Source organism: Numenius arquata, chromosome 1, assembly GCF_964106895.1.
Source record: "Numenius arquata chromosome 1, bNumArq3.hap1.1, whole genome shotgun sequence".
NCBI classification, from domain to species: domain Eukaryota; kingdom Metazoa; phylum Chordata; class Aves; order Charadriiformes; family Scolopacidae; genus Numenius; species Numenius arquata.
The window spans coordinates 67,638,486-67,661,665 of record NC_133576.1 but is presented as its reverse complement, the minus strand read 5'-3'; the positions used below and the strand labels follow the sequence as shown (position 1 = coordinate 67,661,665).

The 23,180-nt window shown below is 36.2% G+C and overlaps 1 protein-coding gene across 1 annotated transcript in view; it reads right to left on the bottom strand.

The window, feature by feature from the left end:
* Positions 1–23,180, bottom strand: part of HERC2 (HECT and RLD domain containing E3 ubiquitin protein ligase 2) — a 119,139-nt gene that overhangs the window by 15,958 nt on the left and 80,001 nt on the right. The window contains exons 58-82 of the mRNA XM_074168238.1: positions 22,857–22,938; positions 22,615–22,758; positions 21,949–22,039; positions 20,328–20,505; positions 19,793–19,874; positions 19,539–19,710; positions 17,436–17,580; positions 16,493–16,718; positions 15,444–15,615; positions 14,713–14,899; positions 13,772–13,912; positions 13,194–13,385; positions 11,320–11,473; positions 10,525–10,632; positions 9,253–9,384; positions 8,565–8,723; positions 8,359–8,477; positions 7,865–7,990; positions 6,755–6,910; positions 6,492–6,607; positions 6,165–6,363; positions 4,757–4,971; positions 3,812–3,989; positions 2,019–2,180; positions 791–882 (exon numbers count right to left, since the gene is read on the bottom strand). Of these exons, the coding sequence (XP_074024339.1) occupies positions 791–882; positions 2,019–2,180; positions 3,812–3,989; positions 4,757–4,971; positions 6,165–6,363; positions 6,492–6,607; positions 6,755–6,910; positions 7,865–7,990; positions 8,359–8,477; positions 8,565–8,723; positions 9,253–9,384; positions 10,525–10,632; positions 11,320–11,473; positions 13,194–13,385; positions 13,772–13,912; positions 14,713–14,899; positions 15,444–15,615; positions 16,493–16,718; positions 17,436–17,580; positions 19,539–19,710; positions 19,793–19,874; positions 20,328–20,505; positions 21,949–22,039; positions 22,615–22,758; positions 22,857–22,938 (3,728 nt within the window). The remainder of the gene's footprint in view (positions 1–790; positions 883–2,018; positions 2,181–3,811; positions 3,990–4,756; positions 4,972–6,164; positions 6,364–6,491; positions 6,608–6,754; positions 6,911–7,864; positions 7,991–8,358; positions 8,478–8,564; positions 8,724–9,252; positions 9,385–10,524; positions 10,633–11,319; positions 11,474–13,193; positions 13,386–13,771; positions 13,913–14,712; positions 14,900–15,443; positions 15,616–16,492; positions 16,719–17,435; positions 17,581–19,538; positions 19,711–19,792; positions 19,875–20,327; positions 20,506–21,948; positions 22,040–22,614; positions 22,759–22,856; positions 22,939–23,180) is intronic.

Here is a 23,180-nt window from a genome sequence, read left to right as displayed (position 1 = left end):
TCAATTCCAAGATATTCTCCAAGCATTAAACATAATCATCCCTAGCTCACATGACATGGATGTGATTCTGCTGATATAGTAAAATATTCTTAAACCTCCAATGTGCTTTTTCTACTTATTCTGTGTTGGTCCTTTTACCACTTTCGCTGGGGGTTGTTTGGTTTTTTCCTCTTAAAAGGGTCAAGTATTAGAAGCATTCATCTGCAAAAGCAGTATGTTTACTGATCTAAAAGACTGGAACTTTGTACAGTTTCAGGATACCTCTAACGCCATGGAAACAAGGGGCTAGAAAGATATTGGGAAGGTATTTTGTTTAGTCTTTTAAACACTTAAGTCTAGTAGTTTAAACTACAAAATTTGGAACGGCAGAAGAAGGTTAAAACAATGAACTAAAATCAAATTATCAAACTACAGCCACCAGAAGCTAGACACAATTTTGATAAAATTTCAGGACATTATTTAAGCTATCATCTTGCACCCTGCATGAAACTTCAGGCTTATATCTCTACTGACCTCCCTGGAACTTCTGCATCTTGCAGTGGTCAATGCCTGGAATGACAACTCTGTGCTTAGGTCTCCAAGAAAAAATACTTTGATTTTTCATTCCAACAGCAGTATAAAATGTTCCCCAAAGTGGTAGACTTTATTACTAATTAAGACAGAGCAACTCAAAAAAGATTTTGATGGGGGAGGGGAGGGAATCGTAACAGTGAAGGCAGTGCAACACTAACACCTGTTGCAGACAAGGTTACATCTAACACTGTCAAAATAACTAACACAAAATACTTACCATGTATATACTGCTCCAGATTTGGTAAGAGCCACAGAAAATTGTGATCCACATTCTACTTTAACCACTCCAAGGCCTGTGAGGGAATCAATCTAGGAAAGTAATATCAAATGAAATTGAAGTTAATTAAGGAGACTACAGTTTCATAGACCGTGCTGCCTTAAGTAAAATATGTGCAAGTGTGTAAGTGTCTATATGCATATTTATAAATTAAAATGTCTACGTAGATCATTTAGCAGAATTCTACTCTTTTCAACTTTCTACCACTTACAAATTAAACATTAAGAAGCAGCTCAGATTTGGCAAACTGTTGACGATCATCTCTAGCATGTTTTGCCAATAGTTACTCAGCAACTGCTCCTTAGTAGAAACGGTAAGGCTCTGTCTCCAAATACTCAAAATTAATCATCTCTAGCTTGTATGACATGGATGTGATCCTGTCGACATAGTAAAAATATTTAAACCTCCAGTACACTCTTCTTATTTATTTGGCATAGATCCTTATTCGACTTTACCATCAATCCTATGGGACTGATGATTGATGAAACATAAACAAGCTATTTTCATATTGTGTAACATCAGCCAATAAAAAACTGTTATTTGGGAGAGGCTGGTAGACTTTGCCCATTTGGAAACAAAACTGGGACACCTGTATCCAGGTAATAAAGTATAATTCTGGACTAAGAATCTAAAATGCACTGTGCATAGGTATACACAGAGACACTTGCATACATTTCTCAAACACAAACACCATTCATGTTCATAACAAGTGCTTTAATTCAAATTGCATGGCTACATGGATTTCATTTGTAACATATGAAGAAATTCCAAGTCAACCATGAATTCACAAGAAAGGTTTAATTTAACATAACGTTACTTTTTAATCAATTGATACCCCTTTCTGGAATGAAGATATGACTTCAGCAGTATTACGGACATTTGTTAACACACAGAAATATCTAACACTTTGACAGGAACCAAAATTAAAATGAGAAAAATTGCTGGAACCAGCAATGTTCTCCAACGAAAAAACCTTCAAGTGCAACTTTAACAGCCTGCACAAAATTTAAAGGCTTGTCATTGTAGCCTACAAAGCTCATTGTTAACAACAATCAGAAGAATCCTGATCCAAGATGCGTGGAAGTTTGCACACAGTGACCAATCGGTCTTCAGCGTTCTCTATCAACCTCATGGTTTCTAAGACAATTAAAAAGTTACACTCAAATACCTTCATTGGTACTTTACAGCCATCACTGCCTCCTCTGCCAAGTTTTCCATAGTCTCCATCACCCCAGGACCAGACTGTATCATCATCAGTTAGGCACAATGTCTGTGCATCTCCGCTGCCACAGGCTATGTCGATCACACGGTAGCCCTGGAGAGCTTCCACCTGTGAAGAAATCACCCATTTTTGCCATTTAGTTTTAGAAAGGTGACAAACCAAACTTGTAGCGGCACTTCACTGGAACTACAAGTCTGAAACACCACAGGAACAAGCAAATAAAGGCAATTCAAAGGGCTTTTCTCTTTTCAAACCAGCAAAATGAAAACTAACTACGTATTTTAAATACTGACATTCTTTTTAGTTGAACTAGTTAATTTTTTTTTAAAAAGCAAAACAATTCATACAAAACATGTAAGGTTATCAAAAACTATATTCTGTTTAAATAATTTCAGGCTCTCTAGGTGACTACTGCATACAGTAAGAAAAAAAGTCTTATTTTCAATTACTGTTTTACTAGTTTACAATTTTCTAGCACTTGGATCATATGCCTAATCCACATCTTTTCAAATGCTGCCATCTAGTGATCAAGGATGGATTCACAAAGTAAAAGGAGAGTGACCCACATATAATCGCATCCTCCCCATCCTCACCCCTTCTTGAAATGGATTATAGATAGCACAATCCATCATCCAAAGCAGCATGAACTTCACATACAGATTACCTAGTGTCATACTAACCACGAACACGGAGGGGGAGATAGATGTATAAAGATGTATAGAAAAGGTGGGTAGACCTTGCTTTTTTGGGGGCAGGGGAATACAGGTAGATATAGGTGATAGGGTCCCAAAGTGGACCAAGAATGTATGATACCTCAATCCCACAAATGCAAGCACTGAAAAAAAAATAATGCTTGCATAAATAGAAACATATGCACAGAGCTATCAATAAAAATGACAAACTAAAAATCAGTTTGATTCAACTAATGTAATCTTATTCCTTGCTGTATTTTCAGCAAGAGAACATGGGTAAAAAAAATGAACTCTCATTTCAAAGGCAGGGCAGTTTTCTTAATACCACTATTCTGACTTCAAGCTAGTTCAGAGAGTACGATGGTCTGAACTATCACTCGTCAGCTAACCAGTACACTCAGTCTTCCTGTATGCAATACTGTTTAAGTTCAGATTTACGACTTAAGAGTCAAATGGAAACATGTATCACCTTCATCAATAATTGCTTAACTCACATTTCTTTAGCAAATGGCAATTAAATACTTCATAATTACTTAAGTTAAATTCTCATTATGTTAGTATATACTTCAGTAACATCTCAGTATTCAATCATGAGAATTAAGAGTATAATCATTATGTCAGGAAACAAAGCTGTCTGCAGGTGACTAAGTGGCTATCACTGTAATCACTGGTATATTTTCCAGGACGTAAACAATGAGGGGACCCAGTAGACAAGGAGAGCTCACTTGTTACTTTCAGTGCAAACTACTCCTGTGAAGGAGTGGAATTTACTTACTAGGGGATGGCATGTTTGATTTGGGGTTTTCTTTAAGTCTTCTCTAAAAAAAATTCTTTATAAGGTGGTTTAGTGGCCTCTAGCAAAGTTTTACAGCTTCACTTTCACTTTATTCTTCCAATCCATTCCCGTTTTCTAAAGCAACTGTTCGTTTCTTACAAGTACATGCCACCATTTTGCCCTTTCATTCTTTACATGCAGAAATGCAAAAAGTTAGAAATGAGAAGGTAAGAACTTGACTAAGGCTGTAGAGAATTCCAAAGTTTTCTTACCAGTTTAGGTTTTAGCTGGTCCTCACTATCTCCATGCCCGAGGCGCCCATATCTTCCTTTTCCCCACGTAAAAAGGTCTCCTGCGGCTGTAATACACGCGCTGTGTGCTCCCCCAGCAGCAATGTCAACCACTTCAATACCTCTCAGAGATTCAATTACACGAGGACGATCACAAGGGCTGAAATAAAAACACCTGTCTTGACAATACTTTCAGAATAGACCATTCATGTTTACCAATGTATGCAGAGAGGTTTTTAAAAATGAGTATGAGGACACCTAAAAGAACTATTTGCTTTCGCTCCAGTTTAATGTCCTAAAGTTTTATGTTTAATTAGCCATTCAGAAATATTTTTAGAGGCCTAGAAAAGCTAGAAGTATTTTACCAGATATTATACTACAGCATTACAGGTAAGCTGAAACTACAGAATCACTTGCATTAAAATCTAGTCAAAGCTAAGCATCTACCCTGGAAATTCAATCCAATTTAAGATACATTATCAAAAATTTCTAGCGTAAAATGTGCTGTTGCCCCCCATGGAATTCAGCATTCCTTTTTCTTTTTGGATCAGAACATTATCTCTAAACCAACAGAACTTCTCCTTTAATGTAGGCAACAATACATGTGAAGATGAGAAGCAGAATCGGAATTTTGCTCTCCAAAGTGCCTTGAGATTCCACATACCTACAAGATAGATCCCAAAGGAAAGCCACTGGACTTTAGCATCCACAGATGTGTTAGAACTCAGTATCTAACCACAGAAATCAGAGTAACTTTATCTGAAACCTATTTTGTGGTTCTCCAATTTAAAAACATACATTTCCACATCACTACTTAAAACTGACTACTACGTACAGGTAGTACTCATACAACATTTCAAATACATAGCAACTATAATAAGTATCCATTAATAGTTTTTAAAAATAACATTTCAAAGCACTACTGACCTTCGGTTTCCATGACCAAGTTTACCATCTTCTGCTTCACCCCAGGAATAAACTTCTCCCTCAGAAGACAACGCCAAACAGTGCTTTCCTCCCGAGTTCACTGCAACTTTCTTTATAAACACATGTTGAATGGATTCCAGTAAAGTTGGAGTAGAAACTGACTCTGTTCCTCCAATTCCAAGCCTACCACCTGCCCCATATCCAGTGGCATACAGCTTTAAAATGAAGAACAAAATTTAATTTTGTTTTCCCCTTGAAGAACATTCACTAGAGTTGTAGAGAAGAATTCTTAATGAATGTGAACTAGAGTACAGTTAAAGGAAAGCCTGAAAGAACAGTTTCTTACATGCCTTTATACCCTTTTATGGAAAATAAGAAATATTTTGAGATATTCCACCAAAAAAATTGTGAAAATATGGCTATATTTAAGTCAATATGAACTGTAACTGCCTTAAGGGATTTCACTTTAAATCCTAAGGCTGATTTTGTAAAAGTATGAAGAAACCACAGCTTTGCATGATAACATTACAAAATCATCTATCACCTATAAGTGTCTTTCAAGCAGCAGTTTTATTTTTCTTTCTTCTGTGGAATATACATATCTAAAAACAGTTGCTTTTTCCCCTCCCACCCCATAAATACAGTTTTAAGTATTGCTTTGCACTCTCTTTTTCTTTATCTGAAAGTAATTTCTCTCAACAGAATGATGTCAAGCAATGTCATTAACCTGTCCCTTATCCTTCCGTGAATCTTTAACAAGGATGATACTGACTACTGATGACAGAATTATTACAGCATCTCACTAGATTAATGTAACCGTTACACAACATTATACATAACAAAATTCTTGATCACATCCTTAACAAAAAGCTCCCATCTGTATCAAAATGAAGACTTCAAATTCGTGAACTTATTTTTTTCTCCTACACCTTACACTAAATCTCTGTATGGTGCTCCTTTTCACTCAGGATGTAAGCATCTGCTCATTAGATCCTGCAATATCTAACTTACAGGCATTTAGCCAATTGTGAACAATCTCAGATTTCAATTACACCTCTCCCCCTGTCAGAGAGACATAATCACCAACACATTTCACTGTCTGTCCTGTTTTATGGGACACTGTGAGCACATTACTTGTATTCAGCTTTGTTTTCCAAAATCTGATCACAGTTTTGAATCGAGAACTAAGATACCTATCTTTTTTTCATGCACTTAATGCTATAGTACACTGAATTCCTAAGATTGCACTGGTGGAAATGGTACAGCTCAGTTTCTTTAAAAAAAAAAAAAATTATTTAAAAAAAAGATCTGTGCTAGGCACATTATTTTTTACTTAGGCAAACCCATTCTGACTGAGGATGAAATTTTTCAAGGCACTCTGACAAACAATCATTTGTTGCATCCTTACTTTCCCATCAGCAGTCACTGCAAACAGAGTCTGTTCACCACCAATTAACTGCACCGGTCTAAGGGTAGCAAGAGCTTCACATGGAGTTGGGACTTTGACTTTTGCCCCTTCGATCCCACCAAGTTGTCCTCTGTGATTATGACCCCAACCATAAATAGTTCCACTGCCTCCAGCTGAAAGTGTCCAATCATCAGGTCGTCTGCAGAAAATTCAAAACAAACAAAATTTTAAATTATATTTTAAAAGAATTCACAAAGAAGTTCAGTTTATCATTGTACAACAATAAAGCATCACAAGACTAAACTAATAACAGCTGAAAGAAATAACCTATTCATCCACTGGACAAGCTGTTCATCCTGTTCTCTCTTAAAGACATCATGGCACTCATGAAGAACATCCATATTTTCATTATCTGCCATTAATTCTCGGATTTTCTTTGCCACCTGAAAAATATTTTGGATTAAACAACATTATTCAAACTACCAGTTACTCCTATAACAGTTGGCACAAAATACTTCAAACTCGGTATATCTTTTTAAATTAAACACTTTCATGTGTTCCATGAACCATTTAAAATATTCCTGCAGTACCTCATCAAGAAAAAGACGAGGTAATGGTGTCCTTTTATCAAGAGCCACTGCAACCCTGGATGCCATACAGTATCTCCTGAACCAGGCCCACTTGTGCGTCTCTGCACAGCAAGGGAGAGTGTCCAACTCTAGATCACAAGCAAGAGCCACCAGCACCTGCAGACCATCAAAAAAACATTTTAGAGATGTAACAAAAAGGTGTAATAAAAAATAATATGCATTTGATGCAGTTGAACAGCTCATAGACCAGTAGGGTCTGAACACAGCCTCAAAGACATGTAAAGTGCAAAGGAAATTAAGAGTCATCTTCATTATCCTCATTGATGGGATGCATCAAGCGTACCCACACTGTCTCACATGGTTATGTATCTAATTTCCTCTTCCAATCCAGAAATTTTCACAAACCCCCTATGAAAAACACACCAGATGAATTAACTTTTCTATATCAAATATCACGTGCTGAATTTTTTATCTTCTGTTTCTAAACTGTCTTCTTGCAATTGAATCAATTTTCAATTGATTTTCAATTTAACTGAATTTCAAATCAATTTTACTGATGAAGATTGAGAACAATGGTTTAGTTCTTCTCTGTATAAACTTTTACATATTTTAAGAATTTCTTCCCTTAAGACAGATAAGTCCTCTTAGTTTAACTTTTACTACATGGGACAATTTTTCAGCCTTTTATTCTTGTTCCTCTTCTCTAGACTTCCTCAGCTTGTTTGTTTTTACTTTTAAGTACAGGGTTCAAAACTGAATAGCTTTCCTTTTAAGGCATTCTTACTTTTCCAACTAGACGTAAATAAAACCTTTAGAGTACTTAAATAAATAAATAAACAAACATATACAACACTCCCATTAGGAGAACTCAGAAATTACCTATCAAAAAGTGTATTCTACTGTACTCCCAAGATGTTTTTCTGATCTACCTACCTCTGTCTAGCTAAGTAATCCTTATTCCGTATTTGTATATTTGATTGTCTTTTTCAAAGTAGTATTCTGATTTTTGTCAGAAAGTGTTTCTGATATAGGACTAGGTGAGCTTACCAAGTCTTAACAAAAAAGTCCAGAACTATACTAATGAATTCTTTACTGATTGTAACCCTTTACCTTAAAGAAAGGGCTGTGGAGCAATTGTTTGCCACCTCTCACAATGGGGTCTTCATAGTCAAACTGTCGCTGCAAAGCTTCTGGAAGACCTTTAACCAAAGCAGCTAAAGCACTCCCTGTGAAACTCTAGAGAAACCACAGAATTAGAAAGTTAGTCTTACTGCATGTACTACAAAAAGTACACTATTTAGATAACTATGACAAAATATTAATAACTTCCCATAGCTATGTGAAGTATTATTTCCATCTATTTCCTAACACGAAAATATTTCTATCACTTTTTGGCAATTCCAATACCACGCCTACACGGTCATTTAGGTAGCCATTTTTTTGTAAAATGGAGTACCTTTACAAACTTGCAGACCTGTGCAAGAACTTGTACATTTCCTATTTTGCCATTAACAAAAAAAATGTACATCAGGGTTATCACTTTAATGCTTCACATACATCTTAATGTGAAAAATGTGAAGAGGAGAGCATCACTGCCTTCTTACCAAAGCTCGTGTTTCTCCATCATTATCCCCTAGAATCCGGTTGATGTTAATAGACTGGCCAAACTCTGTTGTGAGCAGTTTCCGTAGCCTCTGCAAGGCCCACATTCTGTGCCCAGCAGCTAAGGAAAGATTAGCACACAAAGAACATAGTTAAATCAATCGTTTTAACTTTAAACAAATAGGATTAATTTTAAGACTACACCTACCTAAGGCACTCAGTTGAGCACAAGCTGCAAGAGAAGCTGCCAAGCGAGGAACTATACTCCTATTGGAAGCAAAATTTAGGCGAAAATCCAACAAACACGTAACCAAATCCATTGAGGGACATGAAAGAATGCAACGATCTGAGAGAAGGTCTTTAGGGCCTGCAAGAAACAAAAAGCAAAAACAAAAAGGTGGGGAAGATTTGTCCGCAGACTGAAATACGAACAGACATAGGCAGGATTTAGCTGACTAGACACAGCGGTCTAGAGAGCCAGTCTGCATCTGAGTTAGTCCATTCCAACTCCCTTTGAAGGGATTGGAAGAAAGAGGCTCTTTCATGACATAATACAACTAATTCCAAAACAGATGCATTAAAAAAAAAAAAAAAAAAAAAAAGAATTTCAGATGAACTGTGCCTCAAAACTATCCTTCCCTATCCTCTCTTCATTGATGAAGAGGCAAACTAGAGTCATTACAAAATATTTCTCTCTCTTCCCTATGTACAAATGTACCTCTCAGGACTTCGTTTAAATTGTTTCCTAAGTATGAATGAGAACATTTTCTTAGTACGTATGTAAATGAACTCTTGAACTTTGGCATGTAAATACCATGCAATAAATGCAACCGTAGAAAACAGACAAGTAAATCTACTCTCTCACCCTTCTGCAAACATCATACATGGTACCTTACCTGCAGCTGGCATAATGGGGTAAACAGTGAATCGCCATCCCCATCCATTCACAGAGCCATCACTGATGAACTTCCACTTTAGTTCATCCCCTGGAATTCGCAATTCACTAGACCAATCTGACCACTCACGACCTGTTGCAGTAGGTAATACAAACATATTCACCTATACCGTCTGAGCCAATATGCAAGCTACTCATTAATAGCAACTTCCCTCCATGGTTACCTATTATTATAAACACCACAAAGGCATTAAAGAAAAAGAAAAATAGCTATGTGGAGCAAATTAACATAGCTATAAAGATATTACATCAACAAAACCTAAGTCTTAAACAGTTCAGTTAGCACTGCTAACAGTTATCCTTGGTACTTTGAATACCCCATTCAAAAGACAATTATGAGATCTTACTAAAATCTGTTGCCCTATTTTCAAATTATTTTTTCATATTACAAAAATATACAGCAACACATATATTAAATTAAGCTTTACAGCTTTTTCCAACCAGGAATACAATCAGAAATATCTCAATAATGAAACACATGTGCATCTGAAACACTTTGGGGAAAAATGGGTCAACAGTAAAAGCCGACTGCCCAGAAATCTTAAGCACAGGCAGTAACTACCAAGACACACGATGTAATCTATGGGTAAGTTTAATGTAAAATTTGATAAGATAATTTGCAATAGATTTTAGAGGAGTATTTTTAATAGTGCTTAAAAATTAAATCAGAGGTAATAGAATAAAAGATGTGAAGGTTTCATGTAGTATCACATATATAGGCTAGAGTAGAAAATAGAAAGAGAGTCTAGATATTATTTTGGGCATTCGACAGCAGAAGAGCATTTGTCTTGACTGTTTGAAAGCTCAAATTTCTGTAAGTATTACTTGAAAAAGAAAGAAGCTAAAAAAAGAAGTATCCTTTTCCAATTGTGTTCCCATTTGTTAAAATATACTTTTATTATACAGAAACTCACACATGTTGGCAGGGGTGCTAAACACTGCTTTTTTACACTCTAACTGCTCTTAGGAAGAGTGTAACAACATGCTCTTTTGAGAGATCCTCTATATTTAAAGATGCAAGATCACTCTCACATGTCTGTGTCTAGATCCTACATCTTTTTTGATTTAAGAGAGTATCAATTCACATAGTTTTTCCTCTTTTTTTACTAGCATATCCCTCAAGATAAGTCAAGTCACAGGCAGTGGTACATTTCATTCAGCATTTAACATCAAATCACACAAGACATTTTTGAAAAGCACTAGTTCTTATAACCTGATCGGACGGAAACAATTCTGTTGACACCATCCATTATGGTGAGTGGATCATGACGCCGCTCTGTAGAACATTGGCGATCAAATTCTACCCTCAGTCCCTCAGCACCTAAACAGTAACAGAGAGTTTACGCATTTCTACAGAGCAATCAATACCACGAACAAATGCAGTACTTTAGAAATCCACATGAAATCAAACACTGTTGTTCGGAAGCCATAGCACTCATTAATAAAAATTACTTCCTTTGGTTTAATGACATTATTTGTCTGTAATTTCTTGTCTTTGAAAGGCTTGCAACATAGCAAGACCATGTGAGTAGGGGCTAGCAGACAGAACATTCCAAACCGAAGTAGCAACAGACAAAAAAATGTCTATTTACAGTTAAGGCAAATAGCTCTCTGTTGCCTGTACCTTTTGTTAAGTACTAGATAACATACTGAAGGAAGCACTAAATGAAAAGACAGTGTTAAAACAAAGAAAAGTATTTCCCTAACACTCAAGACTAGAAGATAGGTGTTCAGTTACTGACCCTGAAAAAGACTCAGTCCTCCTCAGCTTCAGAACCAAACAGAAAACAGCAGTGATATAGAGCCACAGTCACAGCCAGTGAACTCAAAAATGTGTATTTTACAGGATTGAGAATGTTCATGCAGTATGTGTTTTAAGAAATACTTTATTATAGTAATGGGATGCATGACATGGCTTTGAAAGTTCAACACACATTTTTGCAAGCTAAGAAAGAAATTACGCAAGCAGTCTTGAAATTAACTAAATTTAACTCTAAGAATTCTATACCTGGTATTTTAACTGTGCCACTAGAAGATGTATCATCAGTGTATGGATGGCTGCTTTCTACCACAACTGGTTGCGAAGAGAGGCGACCGCTTTGTGAATCAGTTGCCACATCTTCTAGTTCAGTAACACACAGCTCTAACAACATATCAGCAACCTAACAAAAGAAAAATATGCACTTTATAAGAAGCAAGTTTTAGTCCAAGATTAGTCCAGGAAATCTATGCCAACAACCATTCTTTCCAAATTTTAAATAAATAAACAAATAAATAAATAAATCACTTGTTTTCTGAATTCTGATTCATCAACCATCATACTAATTCAAAAAAACTCTTTTTGGTGCTGTTAAAGCTAGAAAAACTCCTAAAACTAAAAGCCAAAGTAAGTTTCCAGTAAGTAAATGACAACACAAAAAATTGCTTTCCTTTACAGAAAAAACAAACTGCAAAATCTAAACTGTAAAGCACAGGCCAAGAGATTAATGAAAGGTGTAAATATTTAACCAGTATCTAATATTGCAAAGCACTGTTCAGAGAGAAAATTCTGATAGTACTCATTTTTAAAGAGCAGTTTAAAAAAAAATTCTGACTCTCGAGGTTAAAAAAAAAAACAAACCGCAAAAAAACCACCCACAAACATGAAGTTTTAGCTACTCACTATTAATGCTAGAAGCAAAAATCCAGAATTAATGTATAAGTGCATATATAGCATGCATCTAATTGGGGCAGAAGGGGGACAACTACATCTGAAACCCAGAACATGAGTATACAGAGCTGATCATTGAAAATGTTGGGGGCAGGGAACAGGGAGAGACAAAGAAACCTAACAGTTTGAAAAATACCACTTAATTGCCTATACAGGAATAGCAACAGTCAGGCTTTCCCACAATCCTAGTTTACTCGGACAGAGATACCATAAGACTTCATTGTTTAAAACTGAAGCTGTCTTGTCACTTACACCATTAATAAACAAGATTTCTCTCACTTCAATGAACACTTCTTAGCAAAGTCATTATTCATCTTTTTGGTTAGCGAAGCCAAGTTTAATAAAAGAATACAAAAATCAGCTTTGCATAATCACTTCTGATGTTTCAAACCAGTGTCTAAACAGTGCAAAGGCATAAATTAACTACATCATACGAGCATCGTAAAAGAAATGTATTGTTATTCATTAAAAAAAAAAATTTGAAGGGTAAAGCTACGAGAAACATTAAACAACTTTCAATTCATTACTGTAAGCAGATGTTCTACAAATAATTTATGATTTGTTACATTCTTTCATACAGCTGCTGGTATCTAATATTACAGCATTTATTAATTCTGTTTGTCAGTTGTCCCAAAAAACCCCCACATTCATGGATACTAAATGGTTAGAAACTTCAGTGCATCAAATGTTATCTTAAAAGTTAAGACGAATTGCTCTATCATTAACAATAGATTAACAGCATTTTTAGCTAGCAATAATGACTGCAAACTGAGAAATAAACTCAGAGGCAAGACAAAAACCAAGATGGAATTTTTTTTAAACTAACATTCCACAGATCCAGGAAACAGGGCTTGGTTAATTCCACTTCATTTCAATAACCACAGCCACTTGTCCAGCACATAAATGCAGTTCATTAAGCTTCTATTTTAGTGTCCAATTGCAGCATGACAAATTGAGGAAATAGCGTGTTACTGACATTTGTAGCACATGCATGTAGTCATGTAATAATTCTAGTAAAATCACTAAGGTTCACAAGCATTTAAGTTCAACTCAAATTTTCACGTTCATGAAGTTTCTCAGTATGTTGAACTGCAACTCAAATACAAGAAAATATTCTAGTAAGCTACTAATAAGGCGGCCATAGCTAAAATGCAACAGAAACAAAATCTGACCTGTGGGTAAGCTGTGCCCATCCCAGACAGCACAGCCGAAAGAACATCTTTTCCCTTTTCGCCTGCTCGGCTGGACACAGCAAGCTTTAGCAGGTCGACCATGACTCGCGTGTCGTCTGGTACTAAGAGACTAGTAAACTCATCCAAGTACTGCGGTTCTGGGCCAGACACTTTACTTTGACTTTCTACATCCTACAAAACAAATCACAGAAATATTTAGACAGTGAAGATGAAAGAAGTATCTCACGGAATCCAAACAACTTAACTTGTCTGAAGAAGTTTAAAGGTAATTTAAAACAATTTATAAATCTGGGATCATATGGCCCCAAAATTAACCTACTGTTAAACCCATTTCTCAAGTGAAAAAGCTTTCCCAAAACTAACCTCTTTTAACTTTGGACAAAGAGAAAAAAAAAAAAAAACCACCAAACAAAACAACAAAAACATCCTTCTGTCTTTGGACAGATTTCAAAAATGCAGTCCTTTATAAAACAACTTTAAAAGCACAAAAAAAGCAAAACTGCTTGATGAAAGCACAGTAAGGACTTAAGTTTTAAGGACGGTATTAACAACATTACTTCTTTGGTTTTTGTCATGGTTTCAGCAATGATACTGGCAGCTCCAGGATCATCTGTCACTGGAATGAAAGGACGGGAAGAAGCAGCAGCAGCTGAGGGAGTTACAGCAGACGGTGTCACAGCATCCTCTGAAGAGACAACCTAGCCAAAACAAATAAGAACTAACAAAAGCTGCAACAAGATACTGTAAAACCTTTATTTTATTTATTAGAAGGGCTTATGTTCAAAGACATCAGCAATTTAAAAATAGCCATGAATTCAAAACCAACAGATTCGCTCCCTATATTTTTAGCTTCTCTATTTTGTGTTCCTAGCATGGCAAACCAGCTGACACCCCTCTCACTGGCGACTGCTACAAAAACATATAATAAAACATGAGGGCCTGCAGAAAAGTCTACAACGTAGTAGACAAGTCTTTCTACAATGTAGAAGACAATGCATGTCAAATTAATAGCTTATTAAAGGAAAAGATCTCTTCAGTAACAAGCCTTTTTCTTTTTCTGCTTCTGTTAGCTGTTGGGAATCAACAGAGTAGAATTCCATTCAGGCCCTCCTGTCTACATCAGTTGATATAAGTTTACAATTACATTTCATTAAATAATTGTCAAAAATTTTCTTAGTCTTGACTTTTTTTTTTTTCAAAGATCACTCCTGTAAAATGAATTTGATACCTGCACATACTGCTAATATTTTCATGCTAACTCTAAAATAGTACTAAAAATCATCACAATTGCATTTAAATGACACAGTGCATTCTGAAAGTTCTAAGCTGATTTCACATTAAAATTTTAGGTTTTCCAAATCTGAAATATGTAGAGAACACACTCTAAAAATTAGAACACAAAAGAGCTGTTTAATCTCTGCTATTATCAAACTAAACGGGACAATCTTTTTCAGCTTTAGTGTTAAAAGCTGTTGAAAATATTCATTTGACACTTCACCTCCCCTCTCCTGTCCTGCCATGGGTTCGGGCTTAGCCTCTCTTCCACATCTCCTACAAGCATGCATTCATCTCCATTTGCAGGGCTTCCCGTAGAAGTAGCATCTGACGGCGGGGCTGGTGATGAAGAGGGACATTCTACTGGTGCAATCATACTTGCAGGCATCAATGCTCCAACAACTGCATCCCTGAAATCATTTAGGATAGATTAACATAGCCCTAATTATACTCCCTTGTTGAACTTAAAAAAAATTATCTTAATAAAATAAGGAAAGGTTTTCAAGCTCTGGAATTTAGAGAGTAGCGTATTGCCATTCTCCTTTGGGCCTGATGCTTAAATATTGTTTTTAAGGCCATTATTTCATGCAAGTTCCTCTTCATAAACTTTAGAACAAATACTCTGTTCTCTACCAACAATAAGAAAGGCACTATGAATTTTTATTTTCTTTCCACCCTGCCCCCTACTGCCTCCTCCACAACATCTATCGTGATTTACCTCAACATTCCTAAGTAAATATCTTTTTTCTCCAGGCACTGGGAGCTTCTTATTGTAAAGAAAATGTAACAGCATGAAGCTAACATGAACATCAAAATAAAATTTAAATGAAGCTTAGGCCTAAACCGAGGAGTCCAAACTTGTGAAACAATTTATACCTGACCCAAGAGACCCTAATAGATGGTAAGCTATGTCATCTTTTGCTCTGCAAAAGACAAGAATGTTTGCATGCCTACCTGGCATACATGATTTGTAATGCCATCAGTATATGAGATAATGCCTGCTGCTTGGCGACATTCCCATCAAGTGATAGGAGAATCTTAGCAAGGGAAGGGCGATTTGGCTTGGAACTGTTTGCCCCACTAATTTTGTTACTGGCAGCAGAAGAATCTGCATCTGAAGGAACACCTGGAGGGGAAAAAAAAAAGTGAGCATTTTTTAATGGTGTAATACATAACTGGAACTGATTTATCTGATTTCTTGTCAAGTCAGGAAGACAACTGTAAAACTAACTCCACAGTAGATTGTTAAACTGCAGTGTCTTCAGTTAAAGACTAAAGGCAATACTGAGGCTTTGCAGCAAGCACTTTCATAAAATAGTGTTCCACCTTGTTTCGTACTCATGAAAATTAAGGTAATACAGATATAAATATTTAGGTGATCAGCATCTAAAACAGGTTTTACTTACACAGAAATTTCTCAAATAGCTCGAGTATTTATTAGGTACTCTTAAAAATACTAATCAAATATTCTATACATGTAGTTCTTGCTTTTTCTTAAACACATTGCCTTGTTCATGAAATACCTTAATTAGAAAAATATTTGGTGCTTTTATATTCAACACAAAACACTGCTGGTTTGCTTTCCTAATTCTTAAGTCACTTACCTTAGAAGCAAAAGGTAAAAGTAGCATCAAGAATTATAGCAAGAGGTAACATGTAAGATGAAGAATATTACAGTAGCATCCATCTGCTGTTACCTCCATAAAGCTCTATCCCACATTAAAGACAAAGTCTTTGGGGCGTTTGATAAAGCATGTTGCATTTTAATTTCCTGAAGAACAGCAAAAGTTGAAACTAATGCTACTTCTGAACAAGTCCTTTACAACTTCTACTGTCCGGAAGGGATTTTGTTGGGGGCTTTTTTAGAGGTGTGTATGGATTTTGTTGTTTTGTACTGTTTTTTTAAAAGACAGTTTTCTTTTTGCCTTCTTCTATTACCTATTAACACAAGTAACTCTCCAATGGCATAAAAATACCAACAACGTAAGGCAATAAATACCAACCAAGATAAGAAGCACCTAAAGGGTCCCTCGCTGTCTGGAAAAGTACTGGTTCATGAACAGATGGTGTAGCTACATCCACTGTTGTCCATGCTACACTGTGGGAAGACCCACAAGCAACCCGTGTGATCTTCTGGCCTTCCAAGCCCTGGACAAGAGTGGGCTTTCTATTGACTGTAGTAGTTCCATTGCCTTGCTGCCCGTGGTCATTGTCACCCCAAGCATAAACCTGCCAATAAACACTGCCATGTATTACTTTGCTTCACTGGTTGTCTCATTTAAACTCATTTAATTGTTTTCTTAAAAATTCCTATAGAGGAATGTTAGTGATTTGTATTATTAATCTAGGACACTTTAGAGAACCATTGCCATGACTCGTGCCCCCCCCCCTCGCACCCCATTAAGTAATGTAGGCATTAATCTTATATTAAAAGAAAAAAAATCCAAGCAGCACTTCATCAGATGAGTCATAAATTATCACCAATTCATAAATCATCCATTGATTCATAAATTATTCAATGTTCATAGTGAACAGAAAGTTAGAAGAATTAGTTGCATAGTAATTACACTGGGGATCTGAATCAATACTATGATAACGATAATGCTGGACCACAGTCGAAAAATCTGTCCAGAATACGATGACTGCTTCTGCATTTCAACAGCAAGAAGCAGAAACTGATCATGAGCTAATACACAAACTAGGAAAATATTACAAAAGCTGTTACAATATCATAATTTAAACTCCATAATAATATGAAAGTTAGTGTACTTTAAATTACAATCATGGTTATATTTATTCAGGACTTTAATAAGCAAATAAATATCATTAGAAATTTTTATTCCATTTAATCAGCACTGATGCTATTACACTCTTCTTCCTCAACAGGTTAGCTTATTCCTTTCTGGATCAAGGATAAACGGGAAAGAAGGGCGATGCACAACGTACCTGTCCAGTGTCAGTAACCGCTAGACAATGGAGCGCGCCTACAGCCACATGCACAATCTTTTTACCCCTCAGTCCTTCCACAACTTGTGGCTTTCGTACATGTACATCTGTGCCATGGCCCAGCCTGAAGTAGTCGCCCTTACCCCTGCAAGAGATAGCAAATGTAAAATTTAGAACAATTATATTGTTTATACATTACTGTGTCAACGCAGCTTCCCAAATCAAAATTCTTCATTTATCACTGGGAATAAACACAAGCACCAACTAGAAAATTCTTCAAATCCAAATCACAAAGGCCTAAAAATGAGGATAACTGCAGTTCTATGACTCTGTAACTTTTCACCTCAATACAGAACAGGCATCATTATGACTATTTTTTGTATGTAGTGCAACTCTGATTACATTGAATTTCCTCGGTTCCAGAAACAATGCAATTATAAATACTTACGAAACTGATGTGTTTTGATAGACTTAGATTTATCCTACTGAGGATAAACCTAACAATAACAGCCCCTTTGACAAGTATACTCACATGAAAAAACATACAGGAAATAACATGTTTTCAGAATTGAGTTCACACTGTTGCAAGCCTCAATATAGGTTCTCGAGCCTCCGTAATTTAAATTCTGCTAAAATTGTTATACCACAAACTGCACTAAAAATACACCATATGTAAAAGTAATGTAAACACTTTAAAATGCCTCTGTGTCAGGAAAGATGAAAGAAAACCCTGAGATATTTTCCACTGTGTTTTTAATCACTGTTCACTCAGTTCTGCTGCTAGCCATCAACACCACCAATTTTTCCTCAAGAAAGATTATGTTATGCTGGAGGTGAATATAATATATAGTACTGTTGCTTACCTAAAGTTGTAACACAGAAGTGATTTTTCCCTCAAATCAGTACAAATTGGAAAAGATAAAAGCAAAAGTTTAGAAGCAACTCAGCCATCCTAAAGTGCAGACATGCATAGCTGAAACAGACCCAAAAAATCTCCCTGTAGTCCTGCAATGTCATGACATAGCTGTAGACTTTATGACTAGATGTAACAGTGTTAAGACAAACTGTGGGAAGGAATAAAGAAGAATTTTGCAGAGTTCTTAAAGACTGCCAAATTCCCTTTCCTCTTACTCCTTTTGTCACTACCAAAAAAAAGAATTTAGAAGAGGGAGGAGAAAAAGAGAGACAAACACTGTTTCCAGTGGCCACTCCGAAACACCATCTCTGCTAAAAGCTTGTCTCCCTTTTAGGAACAGAGGTTAACTTCTGAAAACACAAGTTTTGTGGTTTTCTCTTCATATCATTCACCAATTGCTGACAAACAATAAAACAAAAAAGACCATTTTAAGTCTTCTTAGCTTTGGATATACATCAAACCAGTCATAGTCTTATTACAGAAGGATGAGGTAAGACCTTGAGCTGGTTAGAGCTCTCAAGTCGATCTGCCATACAGTAAGCTCTCAAATTTTACAGAAGGGTTTATAAACCTCAAAAAAGCCAGGTTTGTGTTCAAAACAAAGCAAAAGCAAGCAGACAAGAAAAATAAAAAGAGTTTCTGAATAACTCTCAGTGATCATCTCATACCAGTTCTTGCATTGAGGCACCACTACTGACAACTCAGTGGCCTTCTGAGCACCAATGATCTCTGCAAAGACCCTGTGTTTCCAAGGAAGTTCTTCGCACCTCCTCCGAACTTCAGCTTGCTTCCTTACTCTGCTACATCCTTAGTCTCTCGGTCTTTGCTTTAGCTGTAGGCTACATGCTCCAAACTAATTCTCAGGTTCTCTTTTTTCCCCCCCGCTCCACTCCAAAGTCTTAAATTAACATTCCTTTACGTGCTCCATTGCTCTCAAAAGAGAGAATGATCTTCCCCTTCCACCACTAATTCAGTAAGACCCGAGCATCTTAACCGAGTACAACACACAGCTGAGCATGTTACAAGATACAGTATTAGAGTAATTGAACACATCAGAGCTTGTCTCAAAGAGCTGCCAATTTAAACGGCAAAGCACACAGATAAGGCACAGACAGTTCAAATAGCAAATAAATACAACATATCCTTTGTAATTGCTTTATTAATATTTTCTGGCAGATGTAACGTACCATGTCCATACCACTCCTGACTTGGTCAGTGCCAATGAGAACTGTGCACCACACTCAATCTGACAAACACCTTGGCCGTTCAGTCTTTCAATGTTCTGAGGAATGTTGCATCCTTCACTTCCTCCCCGGCCCAGTTTTCCAAAATCGCCATCACCCCAAGAAAACACCAAACCTAACAAACACAAAACTGCAGGTCAAACAATGATCACAGTATTCCCAAGCGCTAGAAAGCTTCTGGAACAAGACCTTCCTACCTTCATCTGTCAGTGCAAGAGTCTGAGCATCTCTGCTTCCACAAGCAACCTGAATGACTCTGTGGCCAAGGAGCACTTTAACCTAAAAAACAGAAAAAGTAAGCAAGATGCTTCAGAGAAATTCTGTTTTAAAACCCTACAGACATTTCCAAGCTATTATGACTGATCATCATGTCCAGCCTGAGCATGACATTTAGCAAAGGATTATCAAGCCTCGCTCACTCAGGATCCAATATCGCTCAATGACTGTAGTAGCTTACAGCTACGTATCAAAGTAGGTGCAGGACAGGAACGTTCAAAACAGCACTAGCTATGCCACATCACTTCCCAAGAAAGAAACTGGATCTTTTTGGCCTTTCTGAAATAGCTTGCCTGTTATTAGAGGTATGTGTACCAAAACCTCATTAAGATCACTCCAAAATTATGCCTTGATACTGCTTTCATGGGTTTTGGCTTTACTTTAGCTTCATTTTGTCATTTATTAAACAAACATACACATTTGCATTTCATCAGAGACAAGAAACATTTATTTTACCATCTTAGGCTTCAGCTGTGTGGTATTATCTCCGTGTCCTAGCCTGCCGTATTCTCCCAGACCCCATGTGTACAGTTCACCACTGGAGGTAATGGCAGCACTGTGGGAACTGCCACAAGCAATATCACGGATGCGTTTGGTTTTCAATGCTTCTATCAATCTGGGTTTATCACAGTTCCTAGAGAAAAAGATTAAAGAATTCGTTAAGTTAATTATGACAGAGTTTTCCAACCTTCATAATCCAAAAAATTTTGTGTAATAACTAACAGTAACCTAAAGATAAAATAAGATGCACATTATGACTCCAAGATGTACTCTTTAGTAGCAGCATAAATCAAAGTTTACACAATTTTAATGTACTTCAAAGTTTATTTAAAGAAATACTTTATGCATACATTGCAAAACTTAGGTGACAAAGCCCAAGTGATGAATCAATTCAAAAATGTAGAATACAAAGTGAAAACTGATATTCTGTCATTGCCCAAAGTTGAGTGATTTGTTAGAAGTAATTATTTCTCCACCCTGTGGACATAGAGCCAGATAGTAAAATTAAGAGGTGACACTCCCATCCCAATTTTGCTTTTTACAAGAGAGAAATTAGAATGGGAATTTACGTTAGGCTTCTATGAGAGTACAGGAAACTTTTACTATTTATATGGTTACAATAGCCTCTGAATTCAGGGACGAGTTTCAACTCAAGGTTTTCTAATATTGACTGTGTATCAGAGCCACTATTAAGATTTTATAAAATTATGCATGGCCTCTGGAAAATTTGCTCCCATGAACCACCCAAGAGTTCCAAGTCTCACTTTTAATAAAATTACAGAAAACATGGGGCAGTTGAACAATAAACACGCAATACAGCTCTAATGTGGACTTCCCTTTTCATTGATCCGACACGCATACCCAAATAAACTTTTATTTGTTGTTATATATTAACCATAGAAGTTGGGCACTGTAATTTTTTTATGTACTCTGAGCAGGACTTCAAAATATATCAGAATGACAAAAAAGATTTCCCTATGGGCTATGTTTATTAGTTGTTTTTTTTTCTTTTCAAAACATTGTTCTGTGGTGCATATAAAGAAAATTCCCGAGACAATTCAAATTTTCCTCAAAGCTGTCCTGTGGAGGATTATGCTATGCATTACTGAAATTTCTTTCTGGCTAACAGCTTTGTGAACAGAAGTCTAATGAAAAGGGCTGCAAAACACTCTGGCAGGCTTACATTATGAACTGTTACAGCTCAGGAATGTAAAACTGCTACGGTTTTACACCTCAAGGCACCTCTGTAAACCTTACCTTATAAAAGTAACCAAAAATTCTGTGTCTGAAAGTGTGCCATTTCATCAGTGACATTCAAAAATACTATTAAAGACTTCATCCACTAAGTATGTTTCCAACTATTATATTAATTGAATGCCTCATTTTTAAATGACTGAAGACTGCTACAAATGCTGCATCATAAATTGACATGCACAGCTGAAAAAATCTTTTCACGACAATTTTTTATTCCCATTGTATTAAAAATCCTGTTATTGTCAATAGTGGTGGTCAGCTGTGTTATAATATGCAACACAAATCTCCTCTTACAGAAATAACACAAATTTGGTATCCTTACATTCGACTGAAGTGACCAAGTTTTCCATCATCTCCTTCACCCCATGAAAATACCTTTCCATCAACAGTTAATGCCATAGCATGCCGGCCACCTGAAAGAGTAAACATAAATTCAAGTTGTCAAGCTTTCAAGCAGGCAGCAGGTCTAGCAAAGATCTCAGAAATTTGATGCTGCTGCCCTTCTACAGTGTAATTGTACAAGCCTTTCAACCCAATACACAATACTTGTTTTCTTCAGAGTTTTTATGTGATTTAAAATACAAAACTTTTGTAAAAGTAGGTTTCCTGGCACCTTAAAAAGATAATCACTCAATTTGCTATTTTCTATGCTGCAAAAAAAAGCAAAACCAAATGCACCATTTAGTAATATTCAAAAGGGAAAACACTTTCTTTGGATCAGACTGAAAAAATATTCAGAAGTTACGAAATTTAACTTCCAGCAAGTAAGAAGCTGTGTATGGTCTAAATTTGTAGATTTTAATAACAGAGCCATTGGAATTAATCTGTCATTTTATGCAACAGACTTTAATAACCTATATTTATTTTTAAAAAATTTTAAGAACATAAGATATGCTGGGGCATCACAGCACCCAATAAAATTGCAAAGCAACTATTTTCAGGCTTATTGTGTTATGTTTACACACATAAGAATAGCAATAGCCAGTACCTGAGTGAACAGCCACTTTCTTTACCACATAGTTACTGAGAGCTGTAATCTGGCGGGGAATAGGCACAGTTCCACTAGATATTCCTAGACCCAGCCTTCCATTTGTGGCTTCTCCACAGGCATACACTTTACCCTCTACAGTCACTAAAATGAAGAAGAAAGTTTGAAATACTGTTAATATTTCACAACTGGAAATCGGTTTCTGACCTTAAATAATTACATTTATTTTAAACTTGTATTACCTGCAAAAAGGCTTTTGGATCCTCCAGCTACTTGTACAACATTCAAGGCAGACAGGGTTTCAGAAAAGGAAGGAACCTTTATCTAGAGTAGAAATAAAGATCATTACAATACACTTTAGAGTTTTATACTTTAAAAAGAAGAGCTATTATTAAGTGATAAACCAGTTCATCTAACAAGCACTTTTTTTGGTTTTCAAATATATGAAACTCCCAATATTATTTGGACACTTCATGCATACCAGTTAATAAACACCAGGCAAAAGACAGAAACTAAGAAAAAGCATTTAAGACTGAAAGCATGATAAATACAAATTATGAGAAAAA